A 24,028-nucleotide genomic window follows, 5' to 3' on the forward strand; every position below is an offset into this window, starting at 1 on the left:
AAGTACACCATAAAGAATACATCCAATAATATTGTGGTAACTCTGTACGGTACTGGGTAGATACTGAAAATATCAGGGGGGCCAGTTTGTAAAGTATACGATTATCTAACCACTATGCTGTACACTGGAGACCAACACAAAGTAATACTCAAAGTAACCTGTAATTGAAAATTTAGACAAATTTTCTAAAAATTAAGAAGGTGCTCTATTCTGCTCTGGACGCGTGGAGTGGCCAGTTTTGAAACACAGCACGCCCACCCAACCCGCCTGGGCCCACTGCTCACCCTGCTCTGCACAGGAGTGGCTCCGGGATGCGAGGGGTGCCCAGCAAAGCCTGCCCGAGACAGCAAGGCAAGGGCGCCACGTGAGGGGGCACCACCCACGAGACGAGTCCCCTGTGTAACCCACAGCCTGGCCTCACCTCCTGATCCCGTCCACTCTTGGGAAATGCCTCAGTCACAGCAGCACTAATTGGGGGGAAGCTCTGGGATCCTGGGGAGGACGCAGCCTACAGCCCAGGGGCATTGACACAGCCACAGAGAGAAGAGGCTCGCAGAGAGCCGAGACCCACTGCCAACAGGCAGCCTCTCAACCCCGAAATCACCTCCTGCCCCCGAGCTTGGGAAGGATCAGGCAGGCAAGCTTCGGCACCTGCGTGCCCCTTCTCCCCAGCACGCTCCTCGCCGACCAAGTGATGGAAGTCTACAGACATCTGCGACCAAGTGATGGAAGTCTACAGACATCTGCTCGGCCCACCACAAGCGCCCACGAGAAGCAATGTGCCTCCCTGTGGCGGTTGGAGAGCGTAAGTGCAGGGTGGGGGTGCTGGGGGGTGCTGGGGGGTGCTGGGGGTGGGAAGAGCTGGCCAGAAAAAAAACACACACACAGAGAAAGCACAGTGGCATGCAGACATGAACCTGGGAGTGTCTGAATGGCTCAGACGGGACCCTGTGTCACCTCTGATTTAAGCAGGGGGCTGTTTCCAGAACGCTGACCGGCTCAGCTCGCCATCAGGCACTTACGTAATCCTCCTCGTTGAGCCCTTGTTTCTCCACAGAACTCTTCACCTCCATGGAGAACTTCTCAAACTCGGGCTTCGCCGTCCTCAGTAGAGTGACTGTTTGGAGGGAGGAGTACGCCTGCTTGGCTTCGAAGTCGTGTTTGTCTCCTCTCTTCCACGAGCCATCTCCTGCGGGAGGAGCGAGAGTATTTATCATCCCCAGCCAGTCCCCACAGAGGGCCCTTTCTCCCTCCCCAGCTGCCATGTCTCTACAGGTGACTCCGGCAGCCGGCGCAAGAGGGATCGTCGTGGTCTTGCGCTTGGGTACCATGTGACAGCGAGAGACACGATCCTCAAAGAAGAAGGCCCTTTGGACACGTGTTCCTTGGAAACGTGAGAGCAAGAAAAGCTCTGTGGCCTCCACTCCCTTATGATCACCAGGAAATTGTACTTTTTAGTCCCCAAGCATTGCAAGATGGGAGGTGAGAGAAGTAAGATTCGCCCGGCCGGCGTGGCTCCGTGGTTGAGCATCCACCTAGGAACCGGGTCACGGTTCGATTCCCGGTCAGGCCACAAGCCCGGGTTGCAGGCTCGATCCCCAGTGTGGGGTGTACAGGAGGCAGCCAATCAGTGATTCTCTCTCATCACTGAAGTTTCTCTCTCTCTCTCTCTCTCTCTCTCTCTCTCTCTCTCTCTCTCTCTCTCCTCTCCCTCTCCCTTCCTCTCTGAAGTCAATAAAAACACATTTTTTTTAAGAGAAGTAAGGTTCACTCCTTCTCATTCACACTCAGCTTTTAATCCCTACAATCAACTGGGGAGGTCAACCAGGCTGTTGCTTTGGCGCAGTCGGCCTGACGTTAGGCAGAGGGGGCGGCAGGAATGGCTCTGTGTGACGACGGGGTGCAGAGGGTGGTAGAGGGGTCACCGCTAAGACGAAAAGTTTCAGATTACCAACAGTTCTTGAAGTGTTTTTGGAACCTCTTCAGAGTGAGAAGTCGTTTAGGTGAGTGTGAGGGTTTGTATCTCTAGCATCGGCAACATCATCACATCATTTATGGGACAGTGTTCACCGGTGCATCCGTGAAATGAAAACTGCTAACATGTACTGAGCAGATCTATACTAATAAAAGTCTATGTGGTCATCACGCCCTCACGCCATGATGCCCTCACGCCCTCACACCGTAACAATCCATCACCAGGAAGCTGTGTGCGCAGCGGGCGCACGCAGGTGGGCGGGGACCTGACGCTGCGTGCACGCCGGGGTACTGGCGGCTCCACGTAGCGATGTCAGGGGCGGGACCCCTGGCTCCGGCCTACCTCTTTGGGGCAATCCATTGAGGAGCCCCAGATGGGTGGGCAGGGCCTACCTCTTTGGGGAGATCGATCTCAGGGCTCCCACACTGTGAGAGAGCACAGGCCAGGCTGGGGAACCCCCCCCCACCTGCAGGTGCACGAATTTCGTGCACTGGGCCTCTAGTTTATAATAATAATAATCTCTCGTTATTGAGCACTTTATAGTTAGAAACACTTCATCCCCACAAGACCTAGGGCTGTGGGTACAGGGTCGTCTTGATTTCACAGATGAGAAGCCGAGGCACAGGAAGCTGGCTGCCCCACTGCCTCCCAGCTCTCCCTTCACAAAAGCAAAGGCAAATGACGTGGGTAAAAACCAGTACTCTCTAATATTTCATTTCTTTAGAAAATGCGTGGCCTTCAGGGCCCCAAAAGAAAATGTGGCCCTCTAGGGTGGGACAATAAGCTGACGTTTCCATGAACTGTCCCTGTGATCCCTGGAGACCTGGGAATACAACAGGGAATTCAACCCCTGGACGCCAACTCCGAAGCCATTTGTTCGCGCTGCGTCCCGGGCCCCTGGCAGACGCCTGCAGCCCAGCGGCCGAGCGTGAGGATGGTCCCAGTGTGTGAGGCCAGGGCTCCGTGGCCCCCTCTCCACTCTCACAGAAAGGGAGCTGTGGCCTTGGGGTTTCCATCACAGCTGAAGCCAGGCAAACGTGGGTTCACTGAACCCTGGTCAGAGGCCTGTGGGAGCCACCACCGTGGACTTCATCCGTGTCTTGAACAGTCTCCACCACCCTCGAGAGAAGGATTGAGAGACAGACGGGTCACAGCTGAAGTCATTACAGGTGGCAGCTCCCTGGGGAGAGAGAGGGGGGTACAGTGCAGAGTGTAGAGGACGAGGCAGCCAGCTCCAAGGGAGGATTTGAACAGGCGGCGAGGAGGACGGGAAGGCTGGCTGGGCTGAGCAGAAGGCACAGGCTAAGGTGCAAACGTGGTAGGTGGCAGCTGTTCAAAGATAAACAAGACAGAGCCAAGGACAGAATTCATGAAGGGCTGGCTCTGTGCTCAGCGAGCACAAGATTAAATGTCAAGCCGCCCAACAGGACTGACCAAGCCCTCCTCCTCCCGCGTGAACCCTCCCAAACGCGGAGGAGGCCGCAGTGAGGAGCAGCGCGATGCCTGTGCTCAGAGTGAGCTGCGGGCTGGGCCCGGCGTCTGGGGTGCCCAGACATCTTCACGCCGTGGGGAAGCCGTTTCTCAGGGGCATGCGATCAATACCTATTGATTCCCTTTTCATTGATTTGCAGTGTCAAGACTCAGCAGGAGTGGTGTGTCTTAGGCAAAGAGGGTGGGAGCTGCTCAGCTGGGGGGGGGGGGGGGGAGGGTTCTCTCCCGGGAAAACGTAACCCCGCGGGTGCCGTGCTGTGCAGCTAGAAAAAGCACACGGCACTGCAGACAGCACCTCTCTCAGTTCCTACAACGGGGAAAGCATTCTTTGTTTTGAAAGAAATGAAATCCAGTACAATGAATTTGTCTGCCATCACCTAAAAATAAGCCCTGCCGGGTGGCTCCGTGGTTGAGCATCAACCTAGGAACCAGGAGGTCACGGTTCGATTCCCGGTCAGGGCACATGCCCAGGTTGCAAGCTCGATCCCCAGTAGAGGGTGTGCAGGAGGCAGCCGATCCATGATTCTCTCTCATCCTGATGTTTCTGTCTCTCTCTCCCTTCATCTCTGAAATCAATAAACACATATTTAAAAATAAAAGCTAAGCCGAAACCGGTTTGGCTCAGTGGATAGAGCGTCGGCCTGCGGACTGAAGGGTCCCAGGTTCAATTCCGGTCAAGGGCATGTACCTTGGTTGCAGGCACATCCCCAGTGCGAGGTGTGCAGGAGGCAGCTGATCGATGTTTCTCTCTCATCGATGTTTCTAGCTCTCTAACCCTCTCCCTTCCTCTCTGTAAAATATCAATAAAATATATTTTTTAAAAAAATAAAAATAAAAGATAATGATTTTGAAGTTTTGTTTTCTAAAAAAAAAAAAGAAGAATGGAGACAATAGTGCTTAATAAATTTAAGCCAAAACAAACAGGTATCTGGTCGCAAACATAACTGATACTAGGACGTCCTGCTGTTGGGGTTTCTCACTGTGATGTGTCAGTAACGCCTCCCACGCGGGGCCGCTGGGCACCAGGGAAGCAGAGGGCGGCTTGGCGTGTGGGACACATTTAATTCCGCAGACAGCTGGGTGCCCCTGGAGATTTATGAGTGGAACAGGAGATGGCATGATCAGAACCACGCCTGGGAAATAGCGATGGATTAGGGTGGGGGAGACATGGAGGGTTCACAACCCCAGCCGTCCAGGCGAGAGGTTCCATGTGCGAAGTCATGCCCCCAAAATTAACCGCGGTCCTCTGGGTGGTGAGAATCATGAGCGAGTTTTTCTTTTTCTTCCCTTTTCTTTCCCTTCCTTTTTTCTGGTGTGTTTTTTTCTGGATCTAGGAAATGTTCCATCATAATTATTTACTGCTTTTTTTTTAAAATCATAAAAACAGGGAGGGCCCTGGGAATGCAAGCAGAGGACGGCGCAAGAGGAATCTCAAGACTCCACAGAGTGAGGGAGTGAGGGACAACAGCGAGAGAGGAGGGACAACAGCGACAGAGGCGCGTCACCAGTGACGCAAAGGGGGAAGGAGAGGGGCTGTCATTAGAGGAAAGAGCAGGGTCAGATGGAGGAGGCGGATGTGGACATCATAAAGGTGTCAGTTAGGGTCACCGTCAACCCCAGGTGACTGACCGCAGAATGCCCGGTGATGGCACCAGGCCAGGGGTGCGGGGGGGGGGGGGGTGTGGACAGCAGCCTGAACAGAAAGAGGGGTGAAGGCTCGAGGAACGTGGGTGTCATTTCCACAGGCTGAGGGTCAGCACCAGGGGCTGACTGCGCTGGGTGAGAGAGTGCAGGGAGCGGGGAGGAGGGCTGGCACCCACACTGGGGGAGGCTGTTTTTGGGGGGCAGAAGGAGGAGGAGGAGACAGGAGCTCACAGAGAACTGGAAGTGGCCGCCAACGCTCGGGAAGCAGGGCTTCCAGGAAAAACGGCAGGAGCGACGCTGACTGCGCTGAGCTGGGCCGCCCCGTCCGGGAGTCACGGCCACACAGGTGACCAGTGCAACGGAAATTAATTAAAATTAAATGAAATTTAAAACTTTGTTTTTCCATTGCACTGGCCACCTCTCAACGCAGAAAGGAACGCCTCCAGGTCCCTCCAAGTCCTCAGAAGACGGGACAGTGCTGAACAGTCCCAGCGGGTTGCCCCAATACCTTCCTCCCAACCACGGCAAGGAAGACGACCCCTGGGCACTGACACAGACTCAGGTGGACAACGGCTGCCGTCTCCTCTCGAGACTTTGTAAACCTGTCCTTTCAGGCTACGTTCCATCACTCCAGTTCCCCCAGAATGTATGCTGAGCTCCTGTAATCATATAACTCAGGCCAATATGAGAGCATCTTGGAGAGCTCAGCAGGATCAAACAACCTGTCATCAGTCAACATGAACACACTGTCAAAACGTTTTTAAAAAAACCACTATCAAGGCAAGGGAGGGGGGAGGGGGAGGTAAGCGATCAACCCAAGGACTCGTGTGCATGCACGTAAGCACAACCAGTGGACACAGACAGGAGGGGGTGAGGGCATGGGCTGGGGGCAGGAGTGGACGGGGAGAGGTCCATGGGGGGAAAGGAGACGTGTACTACTTGCAACAATAAAGAATTTAAATTTTTAAAAAAGGAAGAACAAATCCAGTATCGATTAAGCACTAACTGAATAGAACCTTTCTCGAGAATGGGTATTGGAGTTCCGTGTGAGGGAGCACGGGGAGAAGGACGTTGGCGAACTCTGCGTGAACCTGCAGCTGGTTCTTAGGGCACCAAGTTTCGGAGAAGGCCCTCCACTGACCGTGGGCACCGGGGCCCTGCTCTGGGCCACTCCGCCTGCCACAGGCTCTGTCCACGGCCTCTGCTCTGAGGAGGAAAGGTGCTTCGGGGGCCGGGACAAACATGGACAGTGGCCTCTCTAGCGACAGCCACCGTCCCTGCTTCCTAACAGATTCCTGCGTTGATTTGGGGTTGCGGTGAGTTCAGCTAAAAGTACACATTTCGTGACCCCGCTCACCAGTAGGGGTAGGCAATGATGTGTGAGCAGGAGTTAGTGAGGGGGCTTCCAGAGAGCTCTCCCAGCAGAATGGAGTCAACTGCCTCTCATCTTCCCCTCTTGGTCGTGCCTGGAATTTAGACACGATCCCTGGAGCCCTCGCTGCCCTCTTGTGTCACTGAGCTGGAGGCACTTCACTAAGACGGAGGGGAGGGAAGAACAGAAGGAGCGTATGGAATCCAATGAGCAGAATAACCCGATGGGCAAAATAGATCCAGACACTTAGAAGCGTGGGCCAGACTGATGGACGCATCAGAGGGAAGGCGGGGGTGGAGCGTGGGGCATTGAATGTGGCAGAGGTCAAACGGAGAAAAAATGCACATCTTCGCTTATGGACATGAAAAGAAATTAAAATAAGTAAAACAATTTGACAGGGAGGTGACAAAGATGTAGGAAAACAGACACTCTCATACACTGTGGCAAAGTGTAAACGGGTAAACTCTCCAGAGGATAACTTGGCAATATCTATCAAAACTTAAATGCCTATAACCTTTGACCCAGAGATTCTTCTGGAAATGTATCGTACAGAATAAATGTGTGTGTGTGTGTGTGTGTGTGTGTGCAGACATACAGGCATGCACACTCAATTAGCCTCGTCCTGGGAGCAACACAAATATTTAAAAATAGGAGGCAGAAAAAATAAAGATGACATGTCGACATTACAACATACTGGGTAAATAATGCATTAAATTGTATATATTTGTTTTGTATTTTCAATGCATTCTTAATCTTTAATAGAGAAATAGAAACAATAAATAAATAAATAAATAAAATACTGTACCCCTACTAGAGTGATCATTTTATTACAAATATTTTTGTAAAGCCCTGACTGGTTTGGCTCAGTGGATAGAGCGTCGGCCTGCGGACTGAAGGGTCCTGAGTTTGATTCTTGCCAATGGTACATGCCCGGGTTGCGGATTCGATCCCCAGGGGGAAGGGGCGTGCAGGAGGCAGTCGATTATTGATTCTCTCTCATCATTGATGTTTCTATCGCTCTCTCCCTCTCTGAAATCAATAAAAAAAAATTTTTAAAGAAAGAAATTAAACGCTTTCCATCACCTATGCTGATGGCTCCTGAGCTTCTACATGGGAGCTAAACTAAAAAATAATAAGTAATCTGAAATGAAGGGGGGCTGGGAGCAGAGACTGTCAAAATGTTGCACCTCAGTTTACAGTAACGGTTGTCTTCTTTTTTTTTCACATTGTGGCCCATTACAAACCTACGGGGACATGCATAAATACATACACATCAACATATCACTAACATGAAAGTTTTATGAAACAATACACATGCTACGTGAGACCCACTTGGACGTGTCCTATTCCAGTACATCGGTATGTTCTAGTCTATTCCGTCCTATTAAAAATTATCCCAACAGCCCATCCCGGAGGCAACGGCAGTTGCAAGCGCACGAGCAGGGGTCTGAGGGCCTGGATTTAAGGCCGTCTGGAGACAGGTGCCCGGCATCAGGGCATGTGGGCTCTTCCCGGCTGAGTTCCTGGCTGAGACGCACAGCTCGGGAACTCAGAAGTCATCACCCTGCTCAGGATCCCCGACTTCTAAACTCCTCGCTGTGAAATCTGTTGATGTCACATCATTGGCCCTCACCTGCCCCCCTGACCCCCCGGCCCGCGAGGGAAAGGGACCGAGTTACCGTAGGAAGAGCTGTTGAAGAGCTCGATGTTGAAGAAGGCGTAGTCCCCGCTGGTCATGCCGTGCCTGTGCGCCGCCAGCATGATGCCCCGGATGGTGTCGCTGCTCGCACACATGATCACCACTGGGAGGGAGGAACAACAACACGCGTGAGACGCCCTGTCAGGGCACGGCGAGGACGCTGAGACCAGCGGGGGCGGCTGGCAAGGAGCGGGGTACGCACGTCCCCTCCAGTATCCTCACCAACACACATGGATTACCAAGGGCAAGAGCAGTAACGTGACGGTGGAGCAAGCAGAGGATGCCACCCTAACGAGGATGGACGCCCACGTCCCAACCCCGGGAAGCACTCCGAGCCTCCGGAGGTAGCCCACCCAGGACCAAAGCCGACAAAGTGGGCGACCTGAACCCAATGGGGGAGCAGCCAGTGTGGGGACGTCTCTAGAAGAGCTGGCCTGTGCGCTTTGAAATGGTCAAGTTCGTGACAAACAAAGACAGGCTGGGGGAATGGCCTAGGCCAGTGGTCGGCAAACCGCGGCTCGCGAGCCACATGCAGGTCTGTTGACTAATGAGTTTGCTAACCGCTGTCCTAGTTCATAGGTCGAAGTTCAACTACTGAGCCACAGTGTTCCTCTTTTAAAGTCTTAGGTCAGTGGTCGGCAAACTCATTAGTCAACAGAGCGGCATGTGGCTCGCGAGCCGCGGTTTGCCGACCACTGGCCTAGACGAAAAGACACAGACGAACAGAAAGCTCAGTGACATGTGCGCCCCTGGAGTGGATCCTGGCCCTTTAAAAGGCAATAATAAAAGCTTTGCTAGAAAAGGCATTATTGAGGCAACTGGAGAAATCTGTGTAAGGTCTGGACATCAGGCCTCGGCACTGCCTTTGTGCCGAAGTGCTTGTCTCTTCACCGTTCCGCTGTGGCCCCGTAAGGGAGTGTCCTTTTCCTGGGAAACACACCTAAGGGTTTAGGAGTCGACCAGCATGACGCCTGTACTTACTCTCAGATAGTCCCTTACAAGGCAGTAATGTTTCCGTGGGGTGTACAGGTGTACATATTTGGAGGGGGAGGGGGAGGGGGAGGGGGAGGGGAGGAGGGGGAGATTCAGAAGGATGGAGCGAAAGCGGCAGAACGTTAACAATTGCTAAAAACCTGGGTGAGGTCTATAGCAGCGATGGTTTTTTATTCATTTCTCACATCTTTTCCCAAAACGTACGATTATTTCAAAATAAAGTTTTACAAAATGCTTCCAACGAACCGCCAGGTTTGCCCAATGTAAGACAGCGAGGAGTGCCAACTGCTTTTTACACTTAATCGCATGGTAAATATCTTTTCCCGAAAAAGCAAACTTCATGGTTTTAGGGCGGCCCTTCATGTGGCAAATCAGAGGACGAGCGAGGGGCCGGGCCTTCTGCTGCCTTGACTCTGAGACATTCCTCCCAAGCTGTCCCCGCATCTAGAGGGACAGGTCCAAGAGTCTGGGTCCCCCCCCCCCCCAGCCCCGCTCTCTCCCTTCAGAGCCCCACGGTCAGACATGAGGGGCCTGAGCGGCTCCAGAATATCGCTGCCTGCTCATAAGAGCATCCAAGGACTGGAGTGAAGCAGGGACCTGGCCATTCCCCAGCAAACCGGATCCCTGTCGCTGTCCCTCGTCCCCATGACGGGGACCACGGTGTCTGGTGCACCCCCTGAGGAGGGGAGAGGCCTGAGAGGCCACCCCGCGCTACAGCCCTCAGCGATGTGTGTGCTCTTCGTGAAAGCATGGGCGCTGGGACACGTCAAACACACGCCAGGCGCAGCCAACGCTGCCTTGGCACCGCGGGGGCGGGGCCTGTGGGTATTTTGTGTCCTGCGACCGTCACTGAGTGTTAGACCACGACGCCGACATGCCTTATGCAAAGGGCCCGTGTCCCGGCTAAAGGCTCCGGAGAATTTGTTTCTGAACAAGACAGAACTCGGAAAGCGCTGCCACTGTACCAGGAGGTGCTGCTTGTACCCACAAACATACACATTGAGGGATCATACTCACATTCCCAGATGCCTCAGTAAGGGGGTTTCTGAAGAAACACCTCGTTACTCATTATGATTTAGAGCTTTGTTTCGGCAACGATTCATTCTAGCCCAGGGGTGGGCAAACTTTTTGACTCGAGGGCCACAGTGGGTTCTTAAACTGGACCGGAGGGCCGGAACAAAAGCATGGATGGAGTGTTTGTGTGAACTAATATAAATTCAAAGTAAAGGAGCGGAGGGGAGAGCAAGAGAACCGGATAGAACAGCCGGATCCGGCCCGCGGGCCGTAGTTTGCCCACGGCTGTATCTAGTCCCTGAAATTAAAAAAAGAGCGAAGCTGTCCCACAAAATAGCCAATAAGGGGCTGAAGCCGGACACGTTTGAAGAGCGTGGACTCCTAGAGGGGGCATGTCCGGGAAGGTCCAGGAGACTCGGGCCGAGGGTCTGCCCGCAGCCCTCATCACTTTCAGTTAATTACTGAGAGTCCGCGGTCTGCCTCTCCCTCCCGGACGCAGCACCTCCTTCTGCCAGCACCTAAGCAGAGGAGGACAGAGCCCTAATCACCTAACTCAGACCTTTTCAGATGATCGGAAAGGCAGACGACTGAGGCTCAAGGAGGACCAAAACGCATGAACACGTGTGCGTCGACAGGTACCCAGGCATGCTGACTGGGGTGTTCGTGAGGATGAACTCAGAAGCGGGTCACTCTGTTGGATGATTCAGGCACCGGGGCTTGGTGACTGTACGTGTCTATCTAAGAGACATCCACGGCCCAGGACCAAACAGGCTGGGTCCTCGGGCCAGAGCAGAAGCTTCCCTAAGTCCTGGCTGGGACCTGCCGGGCACGGGCCTCTCTGTTGCTTCTTTGTCTATTTTTACAGTCCTGGCCCCATCTGCTGCTCTCTGTCCCCATCATCATCAAGACCCGTTCCTTCTGGCAGACACCTTCTTTCTTTCAAGGTCAGCGCCTCCTTGGACCGAGCAAGAGTGACCTAAGTGGCATTGTGTGTATCTGAGCAGACTTCGATTATTTCAGATCTCATCCGCTGTGTGTTGACCGTGTGGCTTAACTCTCAAAGGGAAGCCTTCGCTTCCAAGTCCAGGGCAGGGTATTATTTTTCTTGTATAAAAACAATGACTCAGTTTAAGTTGGAGCAAGGACTTCAAGATGCTGGCAAAGCGGGCAGAGTGGAGAATCCTTCTAGATTTGAAGGATAATCCCTAATCTCGTATGGTTGTTTCATGCCAGCCTAGTTCAACAGCAAGTATTTTTAGTAACCTGCCTTACCCAGTCTATCAGAAGATTAAAATAGTTTTCATTAAAATAGCGTTCTCTTCCTACTCATGTTTCATCAGTTTACATAACTCACCAAACTACATGGTTAAATTAATAAGCACAACTGGCATGAACAGATTTGGGGACAGCTCCTGGGAAGTCTCTGGACAAGTGTGCGAGGTCTGCAGGCTCGCTGCCAGCGCTCGGCAGCAGGCAATAAGGTTTATAGAGAAAAGGCATCAGCTAATCCCGTAAGCTGCTAACGTAGAGGTCAAGTAAGACCGTTTCTGCCCAGCCATGTGGCTCAGTAGTTAAGCATCCACCCATGAACCAGGAGGTCATGGTTCGATTCCTGGTCAGGGCACATGCCTGGGTTGTGGGCTCGACCCCCAGTAGGGGGCGTGCAAGAGGCAGCTGATGGATGGTCCTCATCATTGATGTTCCTATCTCTATCTCCTTCTCCCTTCCTCTGAAATCAATAAAAATATTTAAATTTTTTTAATTTAAAAAATGTAGACAGTTTCTATTGTATTTAAGTATATTTAAATATACAGATACTAATTTAAGGATCACATTTTTAAAATTCTAAAAGGGGTGGTGGTGGTGTGACTCTAAGTTTCTGGATACAGTTTCCGTCCATCTGCCCTCTTTCCTCCAGGTTGCCACAGAAATGGCCATGTTCCATGTCACCCTCCACTTCCTGACTTCGCCAATGTCTCCTGTAAGAGACTCCTCGCTCCCGTGCACCGCCCTGAGAGCACGCTGAGAACGGCAGAGAGAAGCGCAGAGGGATGGCTAGAGAAGTCCATCCGGAGACCAGACACATTCCAGGCAGCAACCCTGAAATGGGGGTATGCATGCCTTTCCCGCCTCCGGTTTATATCTGGAGCAACTTCTAATAAGGTGACAGTCATCTCTCAAACTGCCTTCATTTACCCGCTCTGTCCCCACAGAGTGGCCTGACGGGTGCGTTGAGGAGAAAACACTGGGCACATTGGGCCGGCCCTACCCTCCTTCCTCTTTGAGACGTGCCTGCTTTCACAGAGCGCCCACGGCGTGGCCGGCCTTTCCCACGTGGCCAGGGGCCTGTGCTGGAGGCGGCTGCAGCCGAACAGCTGATCTGGAACTCAGTGGACGAACCTGCCTAATTCGGAGGGAAAGTGACAAGCAGCCCTTTTGGCAGCAGATCTAAATCCATGTCCTCCGGTACGTTTTATCGAGATTAAAAATCGCATTCTCATACTGTCTGTGTGACTCCTGCATCCGTCTTCCATTTAACTCTGTACCTGAAGGGAACGGGGATGCTTCTGCACGGGAACAAAGCAAGATGTTCCATGTGCTGCGAACTGAAAATACGACAGCAGAAATGGAAAACCAATCTCCACGGTCACTCCGGGAGTAGTCAAAAGAGTATCTAAGTGAGAAAGATTTTTAATATATTTTTATTGATTTCAGAGAGGAAGGGAGAGATAGAAGCATCCATGATGAGAGAGAATCATTAATTGGCTGCCTCCTGCACACCCCCTACTGGGAATCACGCCCGCAACCTAGGCATGTGCCCTTGACGGGAATCGAACCCGGGACCCCACAGTCAGTAGGCCAACCCTCTCTATCCACTGAGCCAAACCAGCCAGCGCAAGAAGGATTTTTGTAAAGACAGGTGGTAAATGGGGGAAAAGGGATAAGAAAAGTAGAGTATCAATCCAGGAGATCTAACATCCAAATAAAGTAAGTTCTAGAAAGAGAAAATGAAGAGGATAAAATTACCGAAGGAATAATTTAAGAAATCTTCCCAGAACTGCCCAGCTGGCGTGGCTCAGGAATTAAGCATTGGCCTATGAACCAGGAGGTCACAACTCAATTCCCGGTCAGGGCACATGCCTGGGTTGCTGGCTCAATCCCCAGTAGGGTGCGTGCAGGAGGCAGCTGATCAATGATTCTCTCTCATCATTGATGTTTCTGTCTCTCTCTGCCTCTCCCATCCTCTCTGAAATCAATAAAAATATATTTAATTTTTAAAAAAAAATCTTCACAGAACTAAAAGACATGAGTTTCTGGATTGAAGAGGCCTACCCTTCAATACCCTCAAGTGCATAAGGCAAAATACTGGCATAAAAATCTACCATAATGGAATGTAAAAACATTGGGAGTGACAAAAATAGTCCAAAAAATTCCAGGACAAAAAGAAAAACACAACGTTCTATTGATAAAGAAGCGGAATCAATCCTAGCTTCCTAATAGGCACGTTGGAATCTAAAAGACAATCCTTCAAATTTTGAGGGGAAATAATTTCATATCTACAATTCTGTAAATACATATAATGGTAGGATGAAGAAATTTTCCGTCATGAAATGTCTCAAACTTCAGCTCTCCTTCATCCTTTCTGAGAAAACTCCTGCAGGATGTGTTCCACTAAAACAAGAGTATGAACCGAGAAAGACCACACAGGGACCGACGCAGAGAGAGAGGGGATGGGAGTTGCAGGAGGATGCTGAAGAAAGAACCCAGAGTTACAACTGTGGAGCATGTTTAGAAAATCACTAAACTGGAGCAGCTCAGGAGACTTAAAATATAAAATTGGTAGATGATTTAGTAATTCCATAGGAAACGAAGCAGATAAACGAAAATAGACTTTTCTTAACCCCAAGGGAAACAAGTAAGGCAAGAAAGGAAATGTCATCGTAGTAGCCTGTATGGCTCAGCTACAAATAACTTTTAGAAGGAAATAATAATGTAGACACTAAATACTACTGAGCTAACCAAAAATTATAACGCAATCATCTTGGAAGGGTGACTGAAAGGAAAACTAGAGTGTGTGGTTAATAGGGAGGAGAAGAGAACTAAACCAGCATCTTCCAGTGGGATGGTAAGAGATTAAAACCTGAAACTGAAAAAATCAAAAGTAACGTGAGATTCAGAGGTAATGAGGTCAAATATCTACAGAAACAGCTACAAGAGTTGAAAACAGTGGCCTCTGGGCAGTGAGAAATGGGGAGAAGGAGACAGTGAAGTCTGGTTGCTCATGACACATGGAGTTTTCTGACCTTTTAACCAAATAGCTGTATAACTAACTTACATAAAAATAACGTATGTTTTTAAGAAAAGTGAGTTCTCTCTGGCTGATCCTACACTACATAGCAACGGGTTCTATGTGCAAAATAGAGATTGCACCTTTATTTTTGTTGTTCACAAAGCTTCCTCTACTCCAAGGTTTTCAGCATTTCCACAGGGCAGCCTACAGTTCTTCTTTCCCACTGCTGTGGGTCAGTTATTTCACTTATCATGGGTTCTTTGCTTAAAAATTCTGCTGATCAACCACTTGGTCATTTCCCCCAGCCTAATTCTAAAAATAAATGACTCTCTACTGATTAAACACTGTTATCTCTACAGTGGTCATGCAGGCCTAGAGTAATGACACATTATTAACTAGAGGCTCAGTGAATGAAATTCATACATGGAGGGCAGCGGGGGGGATCCCTCAGCCCAGGCTGCACCCTCTTGCAATCCGGGACCCCTCGGGGGATATCCGACTGCCGGTTTAGGCCCGAACCCCATGTAACAGTCAGACATCCCCTCACAATCCGGGACTGCTGGCTCCTAACTGTTTGCCTGCCTGCCCGATCGCTCCTAACCACTTGCCTGCCTGCCTGATCACCCCAAACACTCTGCCTGCCTTCCTGATTGGCCCTAACTGCTCGCCTGCCTGCCTGATCGCCCCTAACCACTCACCCGCCTACCTGATTGCCCCTAACCGCCTCTGTCTCGGCCCCCGCTGCGGTGGCTTCATCCAGAAGGACGTCCGGAATGACGTCCGGAAGGTCGTTTGGCTGTCCGGTCTAATTAGCATATTACGCTTTTTTTATTATAGATATATATCTCTTAGTTTTTCTTTCTGCAGTACAGCATATAGCCAAATGAAAGTTTAGTCATATTAGTATTTGAGATGGTGGCATTGTCAGTTTTTACTTTTTAAGAGATTCAAATATTTGTATCTGATTTTGAAGATGAACTTAAGTCCAAAAAAAGTGCGAAAATGTGATCTCCAAAGGTGGGGTGGGGGGGACTCTCTAGCTCAGCCTTGGGCAAACTACGGCCCGCGGGCCGGATCCGGCTGTTCTATCCGGTTCTCTTGCTCTCCCCTCCGCTCCTTTACTTTGAATTTATATTAGTTCACACAAACACTCCATCCATGCTTTTGTTCCGGCCCTCCGGTCCAGTTTAAGAACCCATTGTGGCCCTCGAGTCAAGAAGTTTGCCCACCCCTGCTCTAGCTCTATGATGTTTAATATGGAATTTTCAAAGACAAAAACACAGTCCATTGCATCTTCACACTTGAGGGAGCACACACCAGAACCACCCACGACAGTGTGAAGAGCCTGGTTCTCAGCCAGCTCTCTATTTCACCGAGGAGGAAGGCCGCCTCAGAGAAGGTAAGTGACCGCCCAGGCCAAGCAGCTGCTGAGTGGACACAGCAAGGCCAGAGCACCTGCTTCTCCCCCCGGGGTTCTTGCCCCAGGACATGGCTCACCTTCCAGTGGAAGTGATTGTCCTCGCATATACAGAATAATAACCGCTGGAGTAAAACTTCACGTTTACTGTGCGCTGTTTCAGCGCGTTCCCTGTGTTAGCTCCTTCAATCCTCCCAGCATCCCTAAGATGGGGGCGCCCCTCCGCCCCCCACTTTACCTGAGGAACCTGAGGTTTAGTAGCAGCCCCAGCTCCCTCTCCAGTGAATGCCTGAGCCTGGACAAGGGCTGTGGAATCAAACCCCACTGAACCCAGTTAACCCATTAACTGCTTATGGCAAAGTAATGGCCATGAGCAAAAGGGGAAAGATCCCCAGAGAGAGCTTTGCCATCAAGCAATTTTCTGTCCTGAGGGTAGGGAATTTCGGGGAGAGGGGGAGAAACGGTTTCGTAGTTCTGACATCTGCCAAGTCACTATTGGAAATCCACTTTAGAGTAGGAATGGTACCCTTTGTCACCTGTAAAATACACAGGTCGGCCAAGCAGACTTCCACCACTAAATCCAGATTCAGCCGAAAAGGAGCAGAGACCGGGGGTACATGGGCGAGGCTTTTGGAATGAAAAGCTCATCAGCAGCAACAGGCTGCAGTCCAGCCCCTCCGAGGCCCCAGGCCCACCAGGGCAGTGTTGCCCTGCCTGCTCCCGGGGCTCAACCACCCCTTGTGAGGCTGAGGGGCCCCTGGCCGAGATCTGCCCTAATCTGGAATGACAGGTCCCCTGGGCCGTGAATCCCAGGCCATGTGCTCAGGGACCACCCGCGGCCCTGGGACCTTCTGAGCAGATCTTGAGGGTTGGGGGACACACCCCCACCCCAGCTAGCCCTGGGAAATCTCCCACTCCGGGCTCCCGGGCTGAGACTGGGGTTCCAGAGGCCAGAGCAGCCCCGCGTCTGCAGGAGCCCGCAGTACCGGAGCGCTGGAGGCACGAAGCAGAGGTGGGCTGGTCGGCCGGGCGCGGCCAGTCGGCAGCCTCGCAGACAAGTACCCTTTTTCATAATCAGCGAAGCCGGCGCGCCCCGCCTGCCTGGCTGGCAGGGATTCTGCGCAGACCGCCCGGAGTTCGAAAGCTCAAAACTTGGCCACGCACCCCCACTGTCAGCACCTCCCTCCTCCTCGCGCTGAAGCGTGTGTTCCCTGCGAGGCTGAGTGGCCAACTTGGGAAGGGCAGTGGCCGCCGCGCCATCCTCCAAGGCTCCTCCACCCACTCTCATCGGCTGCTGATCCCTCCCGGCTCCCACAGCCAGCGCCCAGGGGCCCGGCCATGCCAAGTCGGGGGTGGCCAACCCTGCACCTGGCTCAGCCCTGACCCCTTCGGCCTCTGGGCGTGAGGTCGTGGGGGAGCTTTGCTGGGCTTGCACCACTTACAATCCAGGCGCGAGGGGGAGCAGAGGCGGGATCCCTCCAGCTCTGTGCACCCCAAACCTGACACCGGTAGGGAGGGAACTGCGTTAGGCTGACCTCTCAGCCCCCCATTCCCCCGCCGTCTACTCTGCAGTGAAATGGGCCACAGGGGCGCCGTCGCGATCACGTATCCGCGACCCCCCGCTTCTCCTCCCGCTCCCTGCAGCCGCACCTTAGTCAAACCCCCACAGCCCCGCGGGGAGAACGTGGGGAGCACGTGGGAAGGGGCTCCCCGCGCGCTGCAGACCGCGATGCCCAGCACGCCGGGGAGCGGGCCGCCGGTCCGGACACAGCAAGGCATTTCTGGTGGAAACCACAGACGCTCGTTTAGAAGAGGCTGGAGGGGCGGTGGGAGGACTGAGAAGGGCGATAAAGGAGCCTTGAAGGGAAAGGTGGGGTCTGTGGAGGGAGCCGCCCAGGGCCCCCCGAGACCCGAGCCGGGAGCCGAGTGGCGGCGCGCGGGCTGAAGCGAGTCGGCGCGCACTGCCGCACCAGGAGGGGCGCACGTCGGGAACGGGCTGGGCGAGTCCTTTGGGCCTCAGAATGCTTTCGTATCCTAGTTGGAGCCTGGCACCCCGGAGTGCGCCCCTAATCGCTAACCAGGTGCGGGCGAAGCGGGGCGGGGGTGGGGGGGGCAAGGGAGAAAAAACCCAGATGGGTTCACAACACCTGTCGGAGCTGCGGGCTCGGACGCCCCTCCCCCAGGCTCCATGCCGGCCGCGGGACTTTCTACTTACACCCCGCCACAGACTAAAGGTCGTGCCAACCAGACACGCGCCCTCCCCGAGTCCTGAGTGCCGCGGGGCGGGAGCGGGGTCCGCCGAGAAGCGCGCGGGTGGGGAGGGGGAGCCCGGGGGAGCCGCTGGCCTACGGCGGGGGCCCGCGCCCCTCCTGCTCACCTCGCTCACTGGCCTGGATGTAGCGCACGATGTCCTCCAGGTCCAAGTCCTTGGTCTCGTCGAAGCTGTAGGCGGACGTGTGCAGACCCTCCTCCTGGAACACCTCGTGGACCCCCTCGAGGGTGAAGTAGCAGTTGCGCTCCAGCTTGTCGTCGCTGTAGAGCAGCGCGGCGCGGCTCCACTGGTGGTGGCGGAACAGGGCGAGCATCATCTCGCCCATCTTGGCGTACGCGGGCGACACGCGCGTGAGGTGCGAGTACTCCGTGTCCTTGTGCTGGAAGCCGGCGGCCAGGGCGCCCGCCGACAGCATGGGCAGGTCCCAGTGCGACGCCAGGCGGGCCACCGGCGCCGCCGCGTACTCGCACACCGGCCCGAGGATGAGGTCGGGCTTGGCGCCCCGCGCCGCCGCCACGCGGTCCACCAGGCTGAAGAGCGCGCGGTTGCCGCAGTCCGAGTCCTCGTAGGCCACCTGGAAGCGAGTGCCGGGCGGCAGGAGCCGCGGCCCGGTGCCGTTGCCCTCCACGCTGCGCAGCGCGTATTCGATGGCCGGCCGCACCCGGGCCAAGGAGAACAGGTACGAGTCGTCCTGGGGCAACAGCACCAGCACCTCGATCTTCTGCGGTGGCGGCGGCGTCTCTCTCCCCCGGCGCCCGCCGCCGCCGCCACCCGCGCTGCCGGCTAGCAACGCCCAGCCGAGCAGGGCGCACGCGGAGAAAGTCAGCGCCGGCAGGGACGGCATCGTGCCGCCGCAGGAAAGCGCCTGCCCCGGCCGCCGGCTCGCCCTCGGCCCCCCGCCCACCCTTCCTCTGTCCTCCCCCCTCTTCGCGCCGAGGTCCCTGCGCCCCCGCGGGCGCGCTCAGAAAAGAAAATGCCCCCTTCGCTAACTCGCCAAAAGATAGAGAGGAACCAGAGTCCTTCTTGCAATGTCACTCGTTTTTAAAAAAAGAAGACGTTCACCGGGTGTAAACCTGTACGCCTGTAAATATTTACATATATATACTTATTATAAATATATATATATATTCGCCCTCCCTTTATATATACTATTTTGCTTAGAGGTGGCTTCTGTTTGGGCGTTGCTAAGGTGGCTGTTGAAAGCGTATTTGTAAAAGAAAAAAAAAAGTTCGACTTGTCCAAGTGCTTGTAATTGACGGTGCATCTCCCTCGCGTTTGATCTCATTGATTCGCGCCGGTTCCTGGATCCATAACTGGCGTTTAAATAGCGTGGCCGCGGCGGAGCGCGTTACCACACGGGGCGCGCAGAGGCCGGGCTTGTATTTCCAGCGGGTGGGGGGCGGGGTGGGGCATGGTGGGGGCTGGGCTGGGGGAGCTCTCATTAACATTCTTACATCAGGGCTCCTCCCCGCACCCCTTCCTTTCCCACCCCTCCGCCGTCCCTAACCCTCCCGCACCCCCGCTAGCCCTGGGCCTTCCCTTAAAGCCGAAGTCGCCCACGTCTGCGCCCGTGGGAGCCCGCACCGCACCGCACCTCACCGCACCGCCTCCAGGGCCCCCGCCTCTCCCCGGCCCAGCACGAGCGCGCTCTCTCCAGCATCGGGCTTTAAAAATGAAAATGCTTTCGAAAGTACAGAAAGGCGCGCAGGCACGCGCACGCACACCACGTGCAAAAATAAACAGGACTAGAGAAAGGAGTGGTCCTTAAAAATGGCAGTTTCGGTGCAAAAAGCCGTGGGTCCGGCTCACTCTCGCCTCTGCCTCACACCGGCCACATCCCCCCCCCCCGACACCCCCCCTTCCTTGTCCCCGGGCACAAGGCAAGGGAGCCGGGACCTGGGACCCTGAGCAGGCGGCTGGATCGCGGACCCTGGAGCGCCCCGCTGGACTGAGCGTTCAGCGCACCCCCCCTCCCCAAGCCCAGGCCGGCCCCCTCCCCCGGGGCAGCGCCGGCTCCCGCTAGAGTCGCCGCGTGGCCGGGATGCCCGGGTCCCCGCGCACAGACCCTCTGCCGCGGGGCTGCGAGCAGGAAAGCGAAACTTGTTGCTCCCAACGGCGAGCGGAGGGTTCGGCTTCTTGAGGTGGCCAAGAGCCCGAGAAACATCTTCAAGGCGTCCCCGGGGCTGGGTGTGCTAAACCAGGTAACGAAACAAGGAGACCTCCCCCCAAACCGTTACCCTGAGGGTCCCCGGGGTGCGGGCGCCCGCTCTGCTCCGACCCGAACGCTGGGCAGTCCAACCGCATCTCCTCCCGAGCGCGCCCGACTCTGTGCTCTGGGTCCTGCAGCGCCGAGAACGGTCCTGCCTCGGACCCGGTCCTGCCGCGGGTCGCACCGCCGCCGCCGCCGTGGACACGGGGCTGGAAGCGGCCGCGGAGCCGCCCGTGGCCCGCGGAGGCCGCCGCGCCGCAGGGCAGCTCCCAGTGGAACGTGGCCCCCTCCGCGTGGCGACACACGGAGGTCATTTGCGATGTGGACGTGCGACCTGGGACGGGAGAATTCTGACACTTAAATCCCGCGAATTAAAATAAATGGAAAATGTTTTAAAATGGTCCTTCGCGTGACGACTGGGTGTCGGTCTCCACAAATAGGTGTTCGCCTTCGACGCGCGCCCTCTTTCGGCAGAAACTGGAAGCCAGCCGGGGGCCCCGCGGCCCCGATCCCAGGCATCGCGAGTGTGTTTGTTTGTGTTCGTTTGTTTCAACATCCAGGCCCCAAAGAGCCATCGCTCTCGTCTCCCTTTGTGACCCCGAAAAGGCAAATGGGGGTTCCCAGAGATGTGGCACCCTCAGGCATCAGCGCTCGCCACCGTGAATAGCGCCCTCCCTGCAGGTCTTTCTGGAAAGGTAATTACGGGTGACCCCCATCCTCTGGGTCATGTGCACTCCAGAGTAGGCTCTCTGATCCCTGGTGTAGGGGCTTCTCACCCCTGTGCGAACTTGCATTTATTTCAGTAGCAAAAGAGGCCTCTATCTGTGCAACATTGAAATCCGCACCCACACGATGGACATGGAAATGTCGATTAAACCTCCACCCTGAGCTCCTAAGAGAGAGGCAGGGAGGCAGGCAGGAGAGAGGGAGAGGAGGAAGGAAATGGAGAAAGAAGGAAGGCAGGAAGAGAGAACAATGGCTACATCCAAGGGTTTTTATGGATTTCCAAGTTTGTTGCCAGGAACCAGGGTGTCCTGTTACTGCCGGCTGTGCCCTGTGTCTGGGGAAGGCGGCCAGTGGCGACAGGGCTCTGCACGCTGTGGAGCGTGGGCTCACCCCGGAGTCTGGGGTTTCAGGGACGCCGGGAGGCGCGCATGCCTCTCCCCCCCCCCGCCCCCCCCCCCGCAGGCCCTCTCCCCCCGCAGGCGCCCAGGGTCACGCGCAGGGCAGGGAGGTGACGTTTGGGTGAGTGCGGGCCTCTCGCTGGCCTGGGGATTCGAGCTCTCGGCTTCCAGCTTGTCACCCCAGCGCACCAGGCCCGCAGGGGAGAGCCCCCACCGGGACGGCAGAACCAGAAGAGCCAGGGCCACTGCTCTCACTGACGCTTAGGTTTTCCCAAAGAGCAGAAATGATGATTTTCCCCCAAAAAGGGGCGGTTTCCAATGAAAGTAGGCTATAGGAATACCCACCGAGTGGTACAAGTATACAGATTTTAATTTCATGAGCTTGTTTACTTTCCATCAAACTAGACTTTTCCCAAGCAGCTGAAGTCCTGTGTAAATACTGTGAGTGCCGTGGAGTTCTCCAATCTCAAGGCTGGAAGAGCCTTTGGAAGTCACCCGGCACTCTCTAGATGAAGAATTGGGGCCTAAAGGATGTGCACGGCATATTTAATAACTCTTCATCCCCTGAGAATATTCCCATGTGGGACTGGGTTAGAAATAAAGCGTGTCCACCTTATGCACCCTGTAAGAGAGCAACAGAACTGACTTTCACTTTAAGTGATAACATCCTTTATATCAAAACTTTACTTTTGAGTGACATTTTGAGAATATACAACACAGTAAGATTACTAATATTTTATAATAGGCTTTTTGCAACATTATAAACGTGAAGATGAATCAAACTCAGAAAGTTTGGAAAGAAGGGGAAAAGAAAAATATTTAAATAACTTGTCCCTTAGGCTCAATTTTTAAATATTGTTCCTTTCCAATGTGTAAAATACTGAAATGGGGGGGAGGGGTGGGGAAGACCACTTTTTTAACTCTCAAAGAATTGCTAACCTGTTCACTGAATGCATTCTTTCAGGCTACAATTGTTGAATAAAAACAAAAGAAAGTTACAGGGGAACACTGCAAAATAAAATAAAATTAGCCCCCCCCCCCAAATAAAATAAAAAATAAAAAACAACCTGGGGAAATATTTGTAACCCACAATACTGAAAGGGGCTAATTTTACTTACAGATATAGAAATTATTTTTAAAGTTTGATAAAGTTTAGTTTGTGGACCGTGTGAGTAAACACATTATTACTTCTTTAAAAAAAAAAAAAAAAAGAAAGAAAAGAAAACCTTAAAAACAATGGTGGCCCTAAACCTGATGTGACAGACACTAATCCTTTTGTATAGGTTTTAGAGGTGTTTTCATCAATACCTACAAACCATCGTTTTTAACGTTTAAGTTGCTAAAATGCGGTGGCACGTTTTCTATAAAATATTCGACTTCTTGTTTTTCAGCTCAGTGAAATCACACTCCTGTCTGTACCCATCCTCCGCTAGCCAGCAAGACAGCGTTCCAGGGCAAACCTTAGCATGCGGTTCTTTGTTGGAAATGCCACCGGAGAGTTTTCTCCACCAATTATCGTCCGTTTGACCTTCTCCCCAAAATCCTGGGGGCACCCTCTAAAGTCGGAAGGAGCCCTTCCATATCGTCAGAGAGCCTCTTCCTCCTGTCCAGCCACCCCTGAAGTCACACTGGAGCCCATCCCCGTGACGCCGCTGTAGCCCACAAAGAAAATGCCTTCGAGGATGGAATTGTTGAAAACACACTTCCCCCTAGAGGCAGAACAGATGAAACAATATTGCACAGAATTGAAGAACATTGGTGTCATGTAAGGAGTGCTGAGATCTTATTTTTAACATGCCGTTGGTGTTTTTGAGGAAACATTCAAGATGTGGGAGGAAAATCAATGAAAAGATTAAACTCTGCCTCTAGGGCTTAAGCTTTCCTTAGCAGGGACTCTGCTCATTGGCCCCATCCTTTTGTTTTGTTTTGTTTGAATACAAATCTAAGATTTTTTTTTTTGCCAGCCCTAAAAATAATAGTGATCACGTGTTTTTTTCTACTCAAATTTACGATTCAATTTCATCAGAAGCTGCAGTCAAATGTGACCTTGAGGGATGCTTTTGAAAACACGGCCCTCGCAGTATTATCGCCTGATGGGTCACATTTGTTTCTGTATTACTGCCCTCTGAAGTTTCCATCTACCGGTCTTACTGTCCTTTCTTTGGAGATGTTCTGAGACCAAATGACATTAGAAAGACTTCCGGCAAATATAGAGGCGGTCTGTGGTTTAACCTGAGTATCACCGTGAGTTTTCTAGGATTTGCAAGCCGCACGAAGAATTCCCCTACCACTGGCTTATGGACACATTATTTAACGTAGATTATTACAAAAAACAGTGGAGGGGCCTCGACTTCACGCACACCCATATTGACTATATGCAATTGGTTTATTTAGTTGTACCCTGCGTTATTCCAGAAAGGATTTGAGAAGACACGTAAAAAATGAAATTTTAGAAGATTTTCCTCAGGCCAAAATGCACAGCCATTGGGTCCGACTCTCTTGGGTCCGACGCTGTTCCTCGAGCCTT

At 53.2% G+C, this 24,028-nt stretch overlaps 1 protein-coding gene across 2 annotated transcripts in view; it reads right to left on the reverse strand.

Moving 5' to 3' along the window:
• The window catches only part of NPR3 (natriuretic peptide receptor 3), a gene marked incomplete at its 5' end in the record, with an annotated part of 60,957 nt that extends 41,930 nt beyond the window's left edge, over window positions 1-19,027 (reverse strand). The window contains 3 exons of one of the 2 annotated variants that reach the window (XM_080679611.1): window positions 1,023-1,189; window positions 8,162-8,284; window positions 18,274-19,012. In XM_080679611.1, the coding sequence (XP_080535737.1) occupies window positions 1,023-1,189; window positions 8,162-8,284; window positions 18,274-19,012 (1,029 nt within the window). Of the gene's footprint in view, window positions 1-1,022; window positions 1,190-8,161; window positions 8,285-18,273 lie in introns of both variants that reach the window. The other variant, XM_080679610.1, reaches the window with a different exon arrangement.
• Between the last annotated feature and the right edge of the window lie 5,001 nt (window positions 19,028-24,028).

The sequence above is a fragment of the Plecotus auritus genome (assembly GCF_963455305.1).
Source record: "Plecotus auritus genome assembly, chromosome: 7".
Lineage (NCBI taxonomy): Eukaryota > Metazoa > Chordata > Mammalia > Chiroptera > Vespertilionidae > Plecotus > Plecotus auritus.